Raw genomic sequence first — 20,498 nt, 5'->3', positions numbered from 1 at the left:
GTGCTGTCTGTGGGTGCTTCCTAATCTGCTCCAAGCAAAATCAGCCGGATTAGTTCAGTCAGTGTAAATGGTTGATTGGAGCAGGCCTGGCCGCTTTTGTCCAAAGCTCTGGGAGTGGCAGCTCTCACATTCTCGGCTGGAAGCAGCGCTGTCCTGCAGGAAAAGAATGCATGTCCTCAGATTCAAAGTTGGCTCTCACTTTCCCTCTCCACTGCTCACTTCCTACCTTGGACACTGTCTCATCAGGAACAGATGATTAAGTTTCTCTTATTCCATATCTAATAATCCTGTAGCATGAGGTCTGTTGTTGCCATATTTGCTCACACTCGGCCCCTCCCCGAATTCCACTGTAATTGTCTTGACTGCACTGCTACTCTATCAAGCCCAGGTTATAGGCACATCGTTTTGAGAAAGACTTGTTTTATTTACTCATCTAGGAAACAGAAGTTCACATCCTGTGAGTTGTACTAGCCTTGTTTTTCCTGCTCATTTCTGTTACTACTCTGCCACTACTGCAAAAATCTGTTTAAATTTGTGAGCTCCTGGCAAGCAATAGTTGCATTATCAGCTCTATCAAGTTATCAGTGAACCTATAAAGCAGTGTCTTTTCATGAACCCCTATGCCTTGCAGCCTCAGTGTTTGCAGTGAGCACAGATGAAAGAGATTGCTGGGGCTGGCATCAGTACAGACTTGTGCTGAGACCAGCCTCATTTAGTGCAAGTTTATTACCTGTGGAATTTAAAAAGGATGTTCAGTGTAGCATGTCCGACAGGCAGGAAGCAAAAACTCTGGTTAATATCCAAGTATTTTGTTTTACAGGAACTGCTAATTTTTGTTTACTCTTTTCAGCAGCTACTGAGCCAAAGGCAGCTGAAGTCATAACTTCAGTAAAGAGGCTGAGGTCTTGTGTAGCCAGCAGGGATATTCTAGGTTTAAAGGAGTGTAATCTTGTCAAATGAAGAGGCAGTCTGGTCTAGCGTTGGTAATTTCTGTTGATTTGAAGAAGATGCATTGGTTTATAAATTCTGCCATTGTGTGGGAGGAATTTGAGGATAGCAGTCTTCGAGAACTGACAGCAGGCAGTCCACACTGGATTAATTTTATTCTGAGCATAATGTTAGTTGGCATGTGATGAGATCAGAGTTTCTATTAGATGTTAGCTGAATTTATTACCCCTGCTGGTATCCTTTTGGTAGAAGTCCTGTCAATGTTTCTGTTATAAACTTTGTTTATTAGTAATAACTCAGCCATAAAAGTTCTCTCTAGATTGAAATGTAGGGAGCAAGTTCTCAGCTAAGATCCAAGAACATTTCTCTTTTCCCTAAATTTTGAAGCAAGTTGTTTTGGCTACGGTTTTGTTAGAATAAGATAAAAGGATTTGGGGCATATTTTACATTTCTTTCACTAAAACACAAGCAAACATTCTACAGGCAATCTTATTCTTTACTGTTTTTTATATATAACAAAACTAAGGAAACAGACAGTAAAAAGATTTTGTGTACAATTTAACTAGCTCTCCACATGTGAAAATATGACATAATTCCCCATCTCCTCAGCAAAGGGATTCTGTTTTACAGTTGGCAATGACACTATTGTTACTGGCCTGGTTTCATCTGGGATGCAGTTAATTTTCTTCCTAGTAGCTGGTACAGTGCTGTCTTTTTCAATTTAGTATGAGAATGATGTTGATAACACACTAGTGTTCTAGTAGTTTCTGAATGCCTGCCTTGAGTCAAGGACTTTCCAGCTTCCCATGCTCTGCCAGAGAAGAGGTGCACAAGGAGCCAGAGGGAGCATGGCCAGGACAGCTGACCTGAACTGCTCAAAGGGGTATTCCACACCACAGAGTGTCTTGTTCAGTATATAGGGTGGGGGAAATTTGGACAAGCAGGGCTGATCACTGCTGGGGGACTGGCTGGGCACTGCTCAGTGGGTGCTGAGAAATTGCACTCTGCATCACTTGTCTGTTTGATGGAGGTCTATTTCTCTTTGTTGTCCCCCTTTTCATTGCAATTATTATTTTAAAATTATTGTTATTGATGATATTGTTATTGTTAATATTCTCTTGCTATCTCAACCCAGGGGGTTTACCTTCTTTCTGATTCTCCTCCCCATTCCACTGGGATTAGGATGTGTGAGGGAATGGCAGTGTGGCACTTAATTTCTGAAGGGTTAAACCACAAGTTGCACTCTGCATGTAACATGTAGGCATCTCCTTATTAAAAAAAAAAATAAAATGCATGTACAATATATTTTTATATCATGAGTTCACAAATCTAATGTCCTGTATATAGTAGTCCACACCAGAAAAGGATGCAAGCATTCTCCTTATAGTCATTAACACGGGAAGGCTGCAAGGGAAGATTCAGTCCAGTTTATGGCCTGTAGTGCTTGTCAGATGTCTTGAAAAACAAGGATGAAGATGTCGAATTACACTAATCTACTTTTATGTTTATCTCCATTCTCCTTTAGTTTCTATAGCTACTTTGGATAATTTAATGTAAATAAATGACCCACAGGTAGGATGATGCCCCCACAGACCACTCTAGCTGTAGAGCATTTGGGGGGTGCAGTGGTGACATGGTCTAAACCCTGGAACACAGCAATATTTGTGAACAGACAAATCTGATGGTTTAATTTGAGGTAACCTCCTCTTTGCTTAGGTGATGAGAGAATAAAAGCAGGACTGTCAGGCGTCCAAGTGTCCATCCATGGACCTTGTTGAAAGCCAAAATGTGTAGGGATTGAGAAAGATACAGGTTTCAGGAATGGAAACACAGAGAGGTGAGTTGTTACAGCAGAGTATGAAACTTTGTTAGCTTCTGACAAGGAATATTTCTGTTGAAATATTGCCATCAGAAAATAGGGTTTCAGGTGAAAATTAAATTTTGAGCTGAAACTACTTGGTCACTTCAGAAGATACTTTCTTCATGGAAAAACCCAAAATGTAATACTATATAGTCCATGATGGGTTAACATATCAATAATCAGCTTTTCTATGAAAAGGTGACATTACCTCTCCTTCAGTGAAAAGAAGTGTCTGTGGGAAGTGTGTGTGCAGCAAGGAGAGGAGACAGAGGTGCATGTGCATTTTCCAGCTGGATTGAACTGCCCAAGACCTGAACCAAATCCAAATTTTTCAGTGGTGTACTGAGACACAGAGCACTAACCTGTTCACAAGTTAGAGATGAAGGGCAGGAAGGAGGCACTCACAGAGATACCACACTCCTGTGAACCTTGCAGGCCAGCTGTGGAACTGGTGTAAATTGGTCTGGCTCCAGTGACCTGGAGCTATGCTAAGTATGCATTAGGGGTTGGGGTGCCTTCAAGCATGTCTTGCTTTGTTTGCATTCATTCAGAAATTGTGCCAGTATCCAAAACATGACATGAGCATATGTGTTAGGACTTAAAAATATAAATCTGGCTGATTTTAGATGTGCTGGGGTTTTTTTCCTTTGTGTTAGTTATTTATGACACTGGAAAGTAGAAATTAGCATGGATCCCAAGGAAGTGTTTGATCTAAATAAGGAAAATTCCTTTAAAGGGGAATTGTTTCAGGGGCTGATTGTTATTTATTTTATTAAGCGCATAAGGGTTGTTTGGATTTGTGTTCTGCCTATAATTCCTGCGTTTGGAGCAGAGCTGGTGGGAAAATGGTACCAGCAATTTATGAAAAGTGATACTGTGTCAACAGATAGGCAATGGGTTAGGACATGTGACAGTAATCTTCCATGGCATTCAGAGCATTCAGACCATATGCTTTAAAACATCAGCAAAATACATGTCAGAACCACTTCCTCTCCATGCCCTGCTCCCCAGGACCACAGTGGGGGGACACCAAGGAGTGGAACTGGGGCGCTGCTTTGCAGTCCTCAGCACTGGGTGCTCTCTAGAAAGGAAATGGGCTGCAGGAGGGTGGAGGGGAACTGCAGGGCCTTGTCCCAAATGAATGAATCAATGAAATTCAGACATGTGAGTAGGTGAGTGGACAGGGCAGCAGCCATGTGACATTAGCAGGACCTGGTGGGCTGCTGTGAGATTTGCTCATGAATATTTAGTGCCTACTTTTTGTAGGGTTTTCTGCAGTGAACTCATGGAAAAAAAAATGGCAGAAGCATTGCCTATTGTTTCTACTCCTGCTTTTCTGCACTATCCTGGTTTTCATCTATAGGTTGTAAGGGGCTTTTAGAAACACTGCATGTCTTAGTGTATATAGTTTGCAGAGAGAATAAATGCTAAAGAATTTTAGAGAAATCTTTTCGTCTTTGGAGGCTAGCATTATATTATTTTTCAACTCAGTAAAGTTCCTTGTCAAGACATCTCATCTCTACCTGCTGCTTTTGCTCAGTGAATGCAGGGGTTGCCAGCACAAACTCAAGTAAAAAAGTTCAAGAGAATAATTTGGTATCCCCAACAACATACAGCCTGGAGGATCATGGGAAACCTCCTTTGTACCTCTTAGGCTCAGTCTGGAAAATGGAAAGTTCAGACAGGAGGAAGCACCTCAAACCACAAATAAACTGTTCTATCCATTTGAAGGTAATTGGCCAAAACCTGGTATTTTTACTGAGGCAGAACTCTCACTGAAGTCGTTAACCAGTTTGTCTGAGGAAGGGCAGAAGGTCTTGCTCTGGTGTTATATATTAGGACGAGCATTTCTGAACCTCCCACTGGTAGTTCTCATCTGCCCAAAAACCAGACTTCTTGGGAAGGGAGCAGCAGTGGAGTCCTGTGTGGAGGCTATAAAATGGTCTACATTCTGTATTAATATTGATTTTGCAATCATAAAAGGAACATAAATGTTTTAAAATTAAACATTTTTCTGTTTAAATATCAAACATTGGGATTTCTCGTCTCCTGATTTTTAAATAAGCCCTGCAAACTAGTCAGCTAGTTTGCAGTCATTTCTTGCCATGTCTTCTAGGCAGCTTTTTAGTAGCACAAAAGCTTCCAGGCAGGAGAGGGTACCAAATAACTAATTGTATTCACAAGGTTTGTTTTCAAATGTGCGTCACTGTTCATTCCTGTTGAGAGGTGCTCCTCACCTTTTGAACTTTCTGACTGGCAGCCCAGGTCATCCAAAGTGTCACACAGATTGATATTTCTGAGTTCAGCCCAGCACAGAGAGAAGATACCCACTCAGGCCTCCTTGAAAGTTCAGTGACAGCTTCCTTAATTGAGTAAGAGGTGACTCCATGTTTTATAAGCATCTCTCAACACAGTCATAAGTTTTATCAGTACGAAGTTTTGAGAGACAGCCCTTGTACAAACAACCTCTGAGTCAGTGCCAGCTCACAGCTCACTTCTGCCAGCAAGACCTCACCACTGACACTGGCTGCTGAATCCAAACACATGGGAAGGACTCCCTGGGAGGGGGGACTTCTCAGCTGGTTTGTGATAGTCCCCATATCTGGAAAAGGAAATGGTGACTTTATGCCTCTTTATATTTTCCTCTTCTTGGACAAGAGGAGCAAACCAATCTCATGCAAGTTTGGAAAACTTTGGAGCTGCTTGTGCCAGTGCCTCATTGACAGCTTTGACCTGCTGGTGTAGCAGCAGCTTTCAGTCTTGCCCCTGCACTGTGGCAGAGGAGCCTGGATTACCCCTGGCACTGGGTAACACCAAGCTCCCCAGCAGCAGGATGGCTTGGCCATGGCAGTGCCGCTCCCCAGCATGAGTGAGGCTGGTCAGTTGATGCCGGGAAGCTGGTGGTGACTGCACTCCTGCCTACTTTGCGCCTCATCTGTGTCTTTTTGTGCAACCAGCCATAAAGAAAGTTTCCTTTCGACCAGACAGTAATAATTGCTGCCCTCCCTCAGCAGTCTCCAGTGCTGCTGCTGGAAATAGAGATATGCCATGAAACACTCATCATACAAAAAATTGCTTCGAGGCATTCCTCCTAGAAATGAATTCTCTGGGATATATTTGGTCAGCTGAGAAGAAGCAAACTGTGCAAGAAAGTTCCCACAGTCACGCTTCCTCCTGAACCATGGAGCAGGATTTGGACAGACCTTCAAAAATAAAGCCATTTTTAGGGATATTTCTGCGGTTGCCTCTTTCTCACTGTTAGGTGTGTTTCTGCATGGCGGGGCAATCAGCTTGGGAGAAGTGATGGGCAGTTGTGGATAAGCCTCTGCCACCCACATGTCAAGCAGCGCATGCTTCCTGACACGTGCATGAAGGGATGTAACGTGCAGCCTCACCGCTCACTACCCCAGCTGTGGCTCCTCAAAGCAGTTGCTGCTGTTCTGTACCGGGCATGGCTCTTCCCCACCAGTATGAGCCTGGGAGGAGAAAACAAAACAGCCAAACATAAGTTTGATGTGGTGGGAGGAAGGTTACTAAAGCTGAATGTACTCCATATTGTGTCGAAGTGGATCAGAAATGTGTTGGATTGCAGCTTCCCTCTAACCGGTTTCCTCCTTCATGCCCAGCCTCATGGCTATGCTGAGAATGCTAAGGGAATGGAATTGCTGGGGTTTGAATTCGTGGTCATCTCAAAATGCCTGTCTGGAAGAAAAGGTGCAGAAAGGCTGAAGTTTTCTTGGGGGTACTTGCTACACCTGTTGTAAATGTGGCAAGGCTTGCAAGTATCTAACTGGGGGCCTTTCTTTCCCCTGCTGATGGTCCCAAAATACTGCATTCTCACACACAGTGAATAAAAGGGTAGATGGAAGACATCAAACTCCCTGCAGAAACCATCAAGGTTGCTCAAGCATCCTGTGTTCCTTCAGAGGAATAAATCCTCTGCCTGCATCTACCATCTTCAGCGCTGTTTGTGGAGGAGGGAAAGATGCAGTCAGGCAGCAGCCCCACTACAAAGGAGGGCTGGCAAAGCAGGGGTAGACTGATGGAACAGCTGAATTGCTCTCATACTCCAGAGGAGGTGACAGGGAGGGCTGGCTGTGAGGCACACATCTTTCAGCAGTGAGTTGTTTGTCTTCTCACTCTTGATTGTTAATGACCATGAAAAGCTAGTGGGAGGCCAGCCAGGATGCCCATTCTCTCTCTTGCTTTTAGGGATCCAAAGACTTTGGGATAATTAAATAAATGTTAGGTTGTCAGTCCGAAATAATAACACTTTACAAAGTGAAAATGCAAATTTCCTGCAATATCCCTGAATAGCAGGTGTTATTTCCTGAGGTTTTGTGTCTGACCTACAGGGGAATTGATATTATGAGCTGACTGAGGAAAATGATTATGGTATCAAGCTCCAGACATTAAAATAAAACAATGAGAGTATAGTAAACTAAATAAAGGAACAAGCAAAAGAAGGCTTGGATTTTGTGTATTCATTGCTGGTTTTTTTCTAATGCTGTAGGCATTGAGTTTGGTTAAGATGCAGAAATCCTCTTTTTACAGAAGAGGCAGTAGCAGAACAGAAATAGTAGAAAATGTTTAAATTCAATTGCTTTTAAGGGCATAAGCAAATAATATGTAATCATTCATAGCATTAGTATTATTAAAGAAGTAAAAACTAGCTGGGTGTTAAATTAACTAGTACTTCTCTATGTCTAGCAAGCGAGACATTTGCTCAAGCTGTTAACATGAGATCAGGAACAAACATGCCTGTGTTTCTACTAACTAGATTTTTCTTTGGAAATAGGACAATCTGTTACTGTCAGTCAAAACTCACAGTTTGGTTTCTGATTTCCTATAAAGGAGACAATCTATTAGGTTTGCTGGTCTGCACTTCATGCAGTGTCATTTGTATCTCATTTGAGTGAAATCCATTTAAAACGATCTTATGTACATAATGTTTCCTCAAGTGTGTTCAAAACCAGCACCTACCTAAAGCAAAGACTGATAACTGATTTAAAATTTATTCTGAACATGCATTGCAGCATATTCCTACATTATATACAATTTTATAGCTGAAAGATATATATATTGACTCACATTGTAGACCGCCTAGATTTATTTTCTTCTACTGCCACAGCCCTACGCTCTCTGCATGGAGCTACTCATGATACCAGCCCAATGCATTTGAGCTCGGTCCACTTCTCTAAGATTGTTCAAATAAATTTGAGAATTCTAGTTTTGTGCGTCTGCTCTTGGTGGATTTTGTATCAACTTCTTCAGCTTTTCTTGCTCAGAACTTACTGTTTGATTTCTCTGGAACACTCCTGTGTGGATGTTCCTGCAGAATGGAAGCAGTGTGCTGTTTTCTCTGTACACCAGGGATGCGAATGGGGATGTATGTGTCCTCTGGGCTGTCAGATTATATAGGCTAACTGAGAAGCAAAGTAAATACCCCCAGGGATCCCTAGCTGCTGTGCTGGGATGCTCTTTTATTTCTGATTCACTTAGAAAGAATGATTTTGCACGGTACTCAAGAAGGCATGGTACTCGGCACTCGTAGGTATTACTGGCCAGTGCTACAAGTCATGGTGCAAAATTTTAAGTGGACTAACTGTTTTCTAGGGGATGGTAGGTTAATCTAAAGCTCCCTAGTCTGGATCTTCCCTACCAAAATTCTCAAAAGTGCAAAATTATCCTGCATTATTTTTTCTGAAGGCCCTTTTCACTGTGCCTTACCTTCAAGGATGTGTAGATTCTGCTCTTCATCAGACATGTGATCTGATGTCTGTCAGTTGGTCCAAGCACAGACATCATCATGTCATGGGATGAGCATGGATGTGAAAGGTTTGTCATAATGTATTAAGTCATAGTCAGAGCTGCGCCTCCAACTATGGTTAGAGGTACCTCTGTGAGGGACCATTCAACCAATCCCAGCCCAAGAGTTGGGCCCATCACACTTAGGAGTAAGGAGAGGAAGGACACTGATGCTTCTAAGAGGCCTGTGGAACTTACTTATTGGGTAGGTTGTTCCTGAGAGACAGAATATTTATTAATAATATCCCAATGTGGAGATCTCATGACAGTTCTGGCTTTTTTGTCAGTCTGGAAGATGTCTGAAACTGTGATGATACATCTGGAAGACTCGTGAAATCGTCTGGTTTTGGCTTGCAAACCAGTTTACAGTCAGCAAAGCATTGTCTTTTCAACAGAGAATTTTTTTTTTTTTAAATAACCTCCCCAGTAATTGCTAAGTAAAATAGAGCTAGACTATATCACTTTCATGAGCTATTTATTTGCTTATCTGTGAAAGAAAAAACTGCAATAGAGGACAATTCCACAGTTCAGAATGAGGAAAATAACCACAGATTGCAAAGGGCACATGTCAGCAAGGGCAGGCAGAAATTAGAGTGAAAAAATGTGGCTGAAAAGGCCACACATTTATGATGTAAATGCATCTAAATTAGCCCCAAAGACAGTCGTTCCTGAGAGGTGATGAAAGGCAAAGTGGCATGGGCAACTACTTATCCCCTCACTGTCTCCCACCCTTTTTAAGTGCTTGTATAATAAACAGTGAATATCCTGACTGTCCTGTTGCCAGTGCCTCCAGCCAAAAAGCTGAAGCAGACCCTCTCCTGCACAGACTGCTGTGCTGAGAGATGGCTGGAGTTCTTCAGGAAGAGCACATCCTCCCGTGGATCCTTCTGTCATCGGCCTTGCAGCTGGGGTAGACTCCTCTCCAGGGCAGTACAGTCCCAGGGCCTTTGCATTTCTGTTGACCTGTTTTGTGATCTGAGAAGACAAAGCACTACCATAAAGCCTACAAAAATGCATCTGATCCTAAAATCTGAAAAACCCACTGGTACCTAAGAAGATTCTTTCTAACCAGACTTCCCAATTGCTCTCTTAGAAACACCACAAAACCCTCAAAATATGTCAGTAATGCACATGCTTTCATAGCATGGAAGAAGCCAAAAGTATGACAATAATACAGCCATCTAGCGAGCTTGGTGGACAAAAAGAAATATGAACAATCTGTTTCTGTTTTTCCTCTCAGTTCCTTGCACATAATGGCAGTGCAGAGAATTTGTTCCCATTTGTGTGTAAGCAGAGAAGGTGGTATGTGTTTGGTCCCACTCTTTCTTGCCATCTCTCCTAGCCACTTTTCATTCCTTCTTCCCATCCCTTTGCATCTTTCCTGCTGACCGCCAGCAGAAGGGCCTTGCTCCACACCATTGCCCTTACCTGTCAAAATCCAGAGTATCAGAGTATCCTTGGCCACATCGCTGCCAATGCTAGAATAATCTTGCAGCTGCTGGTAAGTGATCTGGTGCTGGTATAATACCTGATCTCACCAAGGTGGATTATGTTCAGCTGCAAAACAAACCCCCATCTACCCAGCACACCTAATTCCCAGAAAGGGTGTGCCTCTCTGTGCCAACTACAGCAGCATTTGGAGGCCAGCTCTCCTCCTCCTTCTTTCATCCAACAATCTGCTTTCACCTCTGCTGCCAGGACCACCTAGCCACAGATACTACCAACAATTTTTGGCATGTCCCAAACCACAGAGGTTCAAAGCACAATAAAATGTAACTAACTGGAAGATGTTCAGTAGACTCTGGAATTTAGCAGAAGAGCAGAATTTAACCAAGGAGAGAATTTAGCTATATTTTTTGTAGCATGAAAAATTAGGTTTTGTCACTTCAGCAACAGAGGCAACAAATTACGGGAGGGTTTTCAGGAACGGAGAATCAATATTCATCAGTCCTATTCTCTGCAACGACCTGCATTTGCTAAAATGTTCACAAGCCCTCCCTAGCAGCCCTAACATGTAAAAGCAGGCTGCTCTCCAAGTGGCAGCTGATGGAGCTCTGTGAGCAAGGAAACCACGTTAAGCTTTACAAGGGAGTGGGGCTGTAGTAGGGTGCTCCAGGCGCTGCATTCTTGATGTGGTGTCAGCTTTCAGTACTATTATGAAAAAATCTGCAGGGGATTTGCATGCATACCTTACACACATACCTTTGATGTTCACATTGTTAGATCCCAAGCAACAAATAGGATCTTTAGGTCACATGTCACTTCCAAAAGGCTGTTAAATAACTATGGCTAGACAGTCAGGTCTAGCCATAGTTAGTCCTGCAAAATTACAGTCAAATTCTTCTTTCCTAGATTGGGTTAAATTCAGAGTCTGTTCAGGGTTGTAAATCCAAAATTACACCAGGATTATAAAGAGCAGGATCTCTGTCTTCCTCCCTCTCTTCCCCTTTTTCACTCTCTTTCAGATTGAGGGAAGCGTATGTACTCGAACACTATTCATATTTCTGCTGCTGTTGAGAGGCTGACAGTAGGATATTGACAATAGGATAGATGTTGAGTTTGCAATCATTTATTAAATGGGTTCTGACTAGATTTTTAAAAAGCTGTTTGCTACTGTCTTTAAAATACATTATAGTGTTGCATAGATTTCATAATGATGCATGTGATGAAATTGCTCTTAATGAGTAAAGTCACACTAGAAATGTAATGGAATGGTGGGGTTTTTTTCTGCTTTGCATGATGGACCTAGGAATCATTCTTTTGGACATAATGAATGTAATTTCCATTTAAAAATAAGAATATTAATTGAGTTCAGTATTTAACATACCACACACCAGAATGATCCCAAAATATATCAAGCCAGGAAGTGGATTAATTGCAGCAACTCGCCACCAAGCCCCTGGTATATTTCAAGTACGTGGAAAATGTATTTCTATTTTGGACACTGACTTCTTTATGAAATTATGCCAGAATGTTAGCAATCTGCTTGGACTCTGACAGACACTCGTAGCTGCATCAGTGTCCTGGAGGCAGTAATAATTACCAAATCTATTTGATAGACAGACAGCTATCAGACATCTGTATATCCCAGACATACAAAAACATCCCCAGCCAGCCATGTGGCTACCAATGAATCTGCTCAGACAAAGAAGTTCAAGAGAAATGCCTCAGGCTAGATCCTCAGCTGCAGAAAATCAGCCAGGCACAGGCGATTTGCCTTCCTTGCCCTGCATGCTTTTCTTTGGAGGAAAACCCTGCCCAAGCCGTCAGAGGGCAATGGGAGGTCAGGGAGGCAATGGGTTGAATGGGAAGGGGAAGCTCCTGCAGGAGCCAAGGGCTGTGCCTGGGGCTGACCACGTAAGTTCTTAACAAGATGCTTTATATCCCCGAAGGACTAGAAATGGCTGTGCAAAATGGCTGCCCAAAGTCCCTTGTACCCTTACCCTAGTTTGTGCAGATGAGGAGGCAGATAGCTCTTCCTACGAGTGCCCAGTGCCGGGTCTGTGCTCAGTGAGCTGAACCGTGCCTGAACACAGGCAGTCTCCAGCACTGCCCTGCAGTTGTCCGTGCTGTGCAGCTGGGAGCTTGCTTTCCTTCCCCATCTTGTCCTCTGCCACGTGAGAGATGTTGTTAAGGCAGCACCACAACCCAGGACTCTTCCTTCTAGGCAGTCTGGAGGAAAGGTGGCATAGAGATACAAGCCAGTCAGAGGTCCTGGACTGGGTTGCTTTCTCCTGTTGGTGAAATCTGAATGTTTTCTGGGCTGATCACAGTCTGTTGCACCTGCCTTCCCACAGTGCCCACTCTGATGCTGTCCTGCTCTGGCTGAGATGCGGTCACTAAAGCAAGAAGCACAAATCTCTGGAGGCTGCAGTTCTTGTAGTATGCAGCTAAACTGCAGAGACATGCCACAGACTGCCACTGGGAAATACCCAAGGGAGGTCACAGACTGCTTGGCTCAAATCTCACAGCCTTCAAGGTATCTTGAACGGCTGCCTTTCCAGAGTGGTGAAGGTGCCCAAGAGCCAGGGGAAGTGCATAGGTCCAGGCTGTGGCATGGCCATTGCATCATTGCCGTGGTGGAGGTGCATAGCCAGGGACAGAGTTACCACCTGATACTGCTGGGACACTGCTGTAGTCGCAGGTCTGCCCAGTGGAGCAATTTACCTTTTGTTTTCAATCACTTCTGTTCTTTGTCCATTCCTGTTTCTAGGCTTGGACCTGTTGTTAGCAGAAGCTTTCATAGGCCTGGGAATTTTTGATTGATTGTTTGTATCTATGCCTACATTGTGGAAAATGGGCTGCAGGTATTTCAGGTTTGTAAATGACACAAGGACACTGTTACTGAATGAGTTCATGTCTTTGTGACCTTAAAATTGAGAAGAGTGAACATCAGTGGCCATTGAGGGAAACATTACCTGACAACAGTTACATTTTGAGCAAAACCACTGAAGTTCACAGTTCACTTTCCAAACAGCAGTGGATTTTGCAGCAGGTTGGCTTGTTTGGGACTTCCCTATGCTATTTATTCCGTAACTTCACTGGAGATCAATGCAAAGGTCAAGAGTATTCGGGAGCTCCTGGCAGTCAGGTCCAGAGTTGAGTCCACTGCTGATGGTCCTGCAGCTCTGATCAGGTCCATGCCGTGGTTCCAGTGGGAATGACCTCTGCAGCAGAAAGTGCCCTGGGGTGTTGGTCTGTATGGCAGGAGGTGCCTGGGCAAGAAGAGAGAGAAGACTTTAAAACCAAAGTTGGAACCGGATTGTAATGTGAAACAGTGCTTTCCACCTCTAGGTCATCAATTCAAATCTAGCCTGTTTGGCAGTGACCAAAAATCATTTCCACATGGGCCAAGAAAAACGCATGGTGAACACAGGAGTTCCTGTATCCAAACAGACAAGATAGTCTGGAGATGAACAGTTGCACAATAGTTATTTGTCTGGACAGGTCTGCAAGGTATAAAGCTAAGCTGTTTCCTATCAGTTTATCCCTGAATGATGAGGGCTTGGTTTCTTTGCAAATAACTTATAATTTATTTCTGTCTACTAAAATGTAAGATTTTTTCTTTGAGCTGTAGCTAAGAATGACTGAAACCTCCCCTCTGGCTTTCTCAATAGTCTGTCTGTGTAGGGAATTATAAATAGACACATATGACGTTTGCCAGACAAAAGAGACAGCTCATGTTTCCTTAGGTGTATCTCAAGGAAAACCTCAATGCTGAACTGTGTGCTAGAATTATTCTGAGACAGAAAATACTTCTTAATATTTTAGCAGCAAAATGCATAGGGTGCCAAACTAAACTTAAGCAAAATGCATCAGGAAAGCTTATCAAGTGTGTGACAGATGATAATGAAGTAACAGGGAAACCCCACAGAGCAGCAGTGACTCTGAAGAAGAGCAGTCAGCAACAACTTCTGCTGATGAGTTGTATTGATTTTAGATAAGAACACAGATTTAAACTTTGCTTATTGTATTGAAACACAGATACAAGGTCCATTAAATGGATATTTCATAAGCGGCACTGCCTTAAATATTTTATGGAAATGTAACTAATACTGGCTATCATTATAAAGCTTAGTAACATCTATGAAGAACATTGAACTAACTGCCACTGTGCTTTGAATTTTCATTATATCCTTGACAAAATCACTGGAATATTGTTGTGCTTGAACTAACAGTTCAGCTAGCAGATGAATAAAAATTATGGGTTTTCCCTTCCTGTTCTAACCATTAAATTTGTTCTTGTTAAGATCTGTAACGGTGGGAGTAAGGTTGGGTCAAAGCAACTGAGAAATAATGGATTATATGAGCATAAAAGAAAAAAGAATTGGATTTTTAAATACATTTCTTTCACTCTTTTATTTCTCCCAGAACATAAAACCATTCCAAATGAAGCGGTTTACAGATATTTTGTAGTGAAGGTAGCTTTCTGTAAACAAAATATATGAAATCCTAACCTGGAAGTCAGTTTCTTGACTTCCATTGGATGTATACATACGTAACTGGATATATGTACCACTGCCTGAATTTTAAGACTACCAAAAGAGTCATTTGAAGCAGCGTGCTTTGAATTTGCCAAATTAAATATCATTTTTTATGCCAGTAAAATAGCTACTAAAAGTCACTCTGTGTACTTGGAAAACTTTGAAAACTTGGGGGAAAGCTCTCTGCTTTCCCCAACAAGTGGAATAAAAATACTCTTTATCATCGACTAACTGGTGCAGTTTCTGACATGTTGCAGACCTTTCCAGCATCAGTCAGGGAAGGTCAGTTTAAAAGCTAATAAATATTTTTGCAATTATTTGACTTTGTATTAAAAACTCAGAGGAGTGCCAAGTAGGATAGAAAATAAAGAATAGTTTCACAGATTTTGCCAGAATTCTCCACAGATTACTATTAGCCTCATTTATGAGACTGCACAGAGAACTGTGAAATCTCCTTTGAACTCTGAGGGCCAGATGGTTTTGCTGTTAGATTCTAATGACCCACAGCAGTGTGCATACACAGACACTACAGTTGCCAGTTGACTGCAAGCATGTGAGCGGGGCAGGAGAATTCATGACCTGTACCTCCAAAACACAAGTCCCCTCACTGCTGATGGGATAAAAAAGCAGTTCTGCTACTGCCTCAAAAGGGAGATTATTCCTAAAGCAAGCCCTGAGCATACCTGGACCTGAGGAGCGAATGGCAGGCACATCGTCCCATGCAATTTCAGGAAGATTTCTACTGATGATCAGGAAGCTGCAAGTGGCTTTTGCTGGGAGGTGAGAGTTTCCTGGCAGGCTGTGTGGGCCACTGGTCCCAGCACTGTATCATTCTGTGCTGGAAGAGAGAAAGGCTGTGCTTAAACCAATTAAAGCTGTAGGGCAGAATGGTAGTTACTCTGCTGTCATATGGAACTGCTTGTAAGACATGATTTATTTTGGATTATATTGGTTTCAACTGGTATAATATGAACTTCCTGATTTTTCAAGGGTATGTAGACAAAAAGACCAAATATGGTTTTACTCATCTTTTAATTTAGAACTACAAGTGTTTGGATGACCTATGAAATTATTTTAATGATCTCTGCACAACAGAGAGCTGTCAGCACTATAAATGTCATCCCAACTGGGTATTAGTTTCCATCATGGCCATTTAGTCTCCCCAGCAGAGCTACCTCCATGCAAATCTCTTATCTCTGTCAAGCTGTTGGAAAAACACAAAGAGTCACTGTTGCCAAGAAGCATCAAGCAGACATCTTCATAACACTCAGTTTGAAGAGGAAGACACGAACAGAAAATCTAAGAATGCTGTGTGTGTGCAGCTTGCCCTTGGAGCTTCAGGCGTAGCAGCCAGGGGGTGATTTGCATTCAAACCAATGTTTTTATTTCTGATCATTAAAAATGTGTTCCAGCATTGCTCATACTAGGTGATAAAGATTTACCCTTAACTTTCCATTTTCCTTCCTTAGCTTTGTGGTGCTAGGAAAAGTCACAGGGTAAGAGGTACTCCTGTGAATGATAAGTGTGACAAATTGAATTTGATACAACTTTAGACTGCTGGTACAAGATGAATATGAACTCATCACATGAGACTGCTCTTTTGTTCTCATGTAGAAAGCGAAGAAATTGTTTGACCAGTATGAGCTGTAAGGATATATGTATGATATTGACATAAAGCAAATCAACAGAATTTGAAAATAAGAAAACAAAATGAGGAATGTGTGACTGAGGAGGAGTGGAAGAAGTGTAGAAGATAAACAGTTGGACTTTTAACATTCAAAACTTACACCAAAGAGAAAACCATCAAAATTTTGTGTATTCTCCTTTTCAGGCATTTTGTGGGGTTTTTCCTTTTCAAAGTTAGGAATATTATCCTCAAGTTTTAAATTATTATCTTCTGCCTTAGCTCACATACTCAATATTTTAAGCATGGCAAAAGAAATACTGCTGCATTTTGGATTTGTTCTTGTTTGATAGACGTTTAAATGACCTTGTCATAGGATTTTTCCAGCATTGTAGCTTGTTCTTTCTGTCTCATACATATTTTATAAAGATATCTAGTGTTGACTTGTACTTGCATATGATGTAAAAAACCCTGAAGTTTGCTTTTGAGTGTATGGAACATCAGCTGGTGCACATGCAGTGTACAATAGCTGTTTTTCAAACTTAGGATAAAAATGAAATGTGAAAGCACTGTGTTGTACTAATCTCCTCTTAAGATGGCTAACATAAGTGAGAGAGCCTCTGACACAGTAGAAGTTCTACCATCTTACTCTGCAGGCTCCTAGCAGGGGCAATACATAACAATTCAGAGCTCTCCTTTCTTGCTTACAACTTTATTTTTGCCTCTTGTCCATGGCTATCTTATAGTTCCAGTCTTTTCCATAACCAAGGCAGTTTGTCTTTCTTTCCAGATAATTGAACATGCAGATGCAACACTTGTGAATCAGAGGTGTCACTTTCAAAGCCCTGAAAAGATCTTTTAATGCAGTAAACACAAGGTTTAGCAAGTTGAAGCATTAGTATGTCAGAATGGTTCCAAAGGCATCGCATCCACAACAGTTAAAGAAACTAAAGGGGTGCTTGGGAAATTTCTTGTTATTCCTGAGCACCTCAGGTCTTCTGGTCAGGGTGCCCTGAGTCAGCAGGCACCAGTCCTCACAGGACTGGACCTTACAGGATTTATATGTCCAGCCACATTCCCACTCAGCCAGGCTGAAGCATGAAAAGCAATGCCTTTGAGAATTGGCACTTGCAGTGATTCAGCTGCCACCAGCCGGAGCCCTCAAAGTGACATGAGTGGGCACGGCTCCCAGCGTGTCAGTGTGTGTGCCACTCACACTGGCTGAGGGACTGAGCCCTGCTCCTGGGCTTGCATAGCTAAACCTCTTCCATTTAAGGCAGCAAGCATAACATATGCTGAGCTCCAGATCCCGAGTGCAGGGAAACCTAGCCGGCAGTGAGCAAGCCCTGCCAAGGAACTCTCGACATGAAGCACTAGGATAGCAAAGGTCTTGAATGACTAAAATTCTTGAAAGCCTTGGTCAGTATCACAGACAGTTTCCAACTGGGCAAAGTACAATATTTTCCCTCTGCTTTTTATGAATGGCTGGATAGGGTTGTGCTGGAGTCAGAGTTCCCTGTGGAAGCCATTCATAAAAATAGCAAAACAAAACAAACACATGCAAAAAAAACTTCAAAGGTCCAGTCCAAAGCCACTGGGTGCCAGAGGCTGGGAAAACATGCTGGCAGCTCAAGCCCCAGCTATCACTGAAAGTATTCAAGGGGCTTTTTGGTGGTCTGAAAAGTATGAACTGCTGTGTAGAAGGGCAGCTGGTAGAATTACTGTGACACATACTAGGCAGAAAGCCAGAGCTGGCCTTGTTTCAGACATTGTCTTTCCTCTCATTGAAGTGTCAGGACCTAATTCATGGAAAATATGGTGAATTGGCAGCTCTTTCAGAAGATTTCATTGAGTTACAGTGAGTGAGAGTCACATGAACATAGAGTGCACAGCCAAAAATATATGGGGCTTTCTGAGCTGGAGAAAACAGTCAGCCTCTAAAAATGTCTGTGGATTTCATGTGGTTTGGGAGCAGACACATGTACAGGTGTAATCAACAGGCAAAAGAAAAGAAAAGAAAGTGAAGAAAAAAATTGACAGATTACAAAAGAGCTCAGTGAGTTCTATAATTATGAGAGATTCCTTTAAAACCAATTATTCCTTTGTTCAAGGGCAGCAAATGTCCACTAATGAGTTCAGGGCCTGCAGTCCACCTGGAGAAGGCATCAATAAAATGTGTGCCTTGATAATAGTTTCTCCATTGCAAGGGAATTTAATGGAAAAGGAAAGGGTCGACCCTGAAGTTTAAAGACAGACCTAGTCGTCAGATATTTTTTTTACTCTCATATTTATTTGAGAGCAGAACTTGGAGACTGTTATATACAAAAATATAACAGCAGTAGGATTCTACTGAGTTAGAAAAAGACTGAAAATAAACAAAGCATCTTTTGTTAAAATGGGACACTTGTAGTGGGCAGCCGAATTTAATCAGTTACATTTAATTTACATTTTCATTGATCCTTCCCACTGAAATATTGCTCTAAAAGGCCAGTTACACTAAACTGCTTATTCAGAAAAATTCCAGTTATTTCCTACTACACTGTCGTGAAAATTAGGTTTTTGGCCGTGCAGAGGGATGGCATGTTGGCTTCTGCCCAAGAAAGGCACTAAAATCATGGCTGGGATTAGGAAAAAGCAGGAAGGAAGGGCAGGAAGAAAATCATTGGGTGCAATTCATAGACTTTAAAAACAGAATGTCTGGGGGAGGGAGGCAGGCAGGCAGCAACTTTGTCCCATTGAAGTAAGAAAAGCCTTTCTGTTGTTTCTGTATCAGGATTTCATCCTTTATCTGTGGTCTTATTGTTCCATGCTGCTTCCAGCACCCACAAGGGTCATCCCATCATCTGGGCAATGCTGGTGTATTTTAAGCATGTCTATATTTGTTCATTAGTTGGTGCTCCTCTTCTCCTGGGTGGGGATGGAGCACACTAGCACCTTGGTGGGTCTCCTGACTCATGTGAGGACTGTGTTTCCCAGTCCTGCGTGGGGCCAGCCAGGAGAGAGACTTGCTGAGGATCCATGGCGGTGCCACCAGATCCTGCATTGGCAGGTGGACACACCCACCCTGGCCAATGAATTACAGGGCATCCCTGTAATTACATGAATAGGTTTGCAAGGGTCAGCACAGCATCAGCTTCATGCAGCTGAAAATCTCAAACCAGAACTCAAAAGGGCTGGAACCACTGTCTATGCCAGTCTCCTTGGTTTTGGCAAGGGTGGCTTTGGTCAAGTGGGAAGCCGTGGCTCAGGAATGGGATTATGTGTCCTTCACCTCTCTGCCTGAGCTTTGACCCTGCTTGTGATGAACAGGGAGGGCTCCCCCTCAGCAGGACACTCCACTCACAGATGAGAATGTTGTAAGAGAGCAGCAGTGGAGACAACAAAATCTATTCCGAAAATCGGGTCACTCTCATGGTCTGCTAAGTTAAGGCAGCAGTACCATAGAAGAGCCGAAAGATGTAACAAGCTAAATTGGATTTCACTTTGGTTTTAATTGTACAAGCTTAACATACTCCTCTTTATCCACACTAACGTGAACAACTTCAGAGCAAAGTTGTAGATAGGTATAGGAGAGGCTGGGTGTGAGAGCTGGTATGTTCATCTCTCCATTTCTGACTGTGGGCTTTTCATGTGTTTCATTTCTATTGCTGAAAATATTTTTCCTAGTACTCATGAAATCACAGTTAAGCGTTTTCTCTTAATTTTGTTTCTCACTGTACCTTTGTTTTACTTTTCAGCCTCAACAAGTGGTTCAAAAGAAGCCTGCTCAGGTAAGAAAAACTAATTTAAATTATTTAGACTACTTTAAGTTAAATAATATTTCAACTGGCCTCTTTTACGGTAAAGAAAGGAGGGAGATGCATCAATCATATGAACTGGGGGACAGCTGCTGGCTTGCTGGGCACAACCACCAGAACAAGTCATGTGGTGGCCCTGGAAAGAGAGGAGGAAGCAGGGAACAGTGCCTGCTCAGAATTGTTCTCCTGCATTGATCACCTTGCAGTGATAATGCAGACACACATGCACACTTCTGTGGTGTGAGTCCAGCATGCAATAAATATCTCTCTGTGGGATAGATGGGAACTGCATTACAGCAAGAAGGAACATATGCATGAAACCCATCTCTCTGCTTTTCTTAATGTTGCATATAGGCAAAGCCTTATAAAATAAGGGCCTTTGTGAAATCATGGCTCAGGCCTGCTACTTAGGCTAAGTAGAAGGGAACTATGGGAGAGTGACTCAGCTGGAATAGGGGTAGAGAGATGTGAGAGAT

At 42.4% G+C, this 20,498-nt stretch overlaps 1 protein-coding gene across 1 annotated transcript in view; it reads left to right on the top strand.

The window, feature by feature from the left end:
• Nucleotides 1-20,498, top strand: part of HMGA2 (high mobility group AT-hook 2) — a 107,490-nt gene that overhangs the window by 67,380 nt on the left and 19,612 nt on the right. The window contains exon 4 of the mRNA XM_058022789.1: nt 19,963-19,995. Within this exon, the coding sequence (XP_057878772.1) occupies nt 19,963-19,995 (33 nt within the window). The remainder of the gene's footprint in view (nt 1-19,962; nt 19,996-20,498) is intronic.

The sequence above is a fragment of the Melospiza georgiana genome, chromosome 4 (assembly GCF_028018845.1).
Source record: "Melospiza georgiana isolate bMelGeo1 chromosome 4, bMelGeo1.pri, whole genome shotgun sequence".
In the NCBI taxonomy this organism is placed as follows: Eukaryota; Metazoa; Chordata; class Aves; order Passeriformes; family Passerellidae; genus Melospiza; species Melospiza georgiana.
The sequence above is the reverse complement of the archived record's forward strand: the minus strand, read 5'-3'. Positions and strand labels throughout refer to the sequence as shown.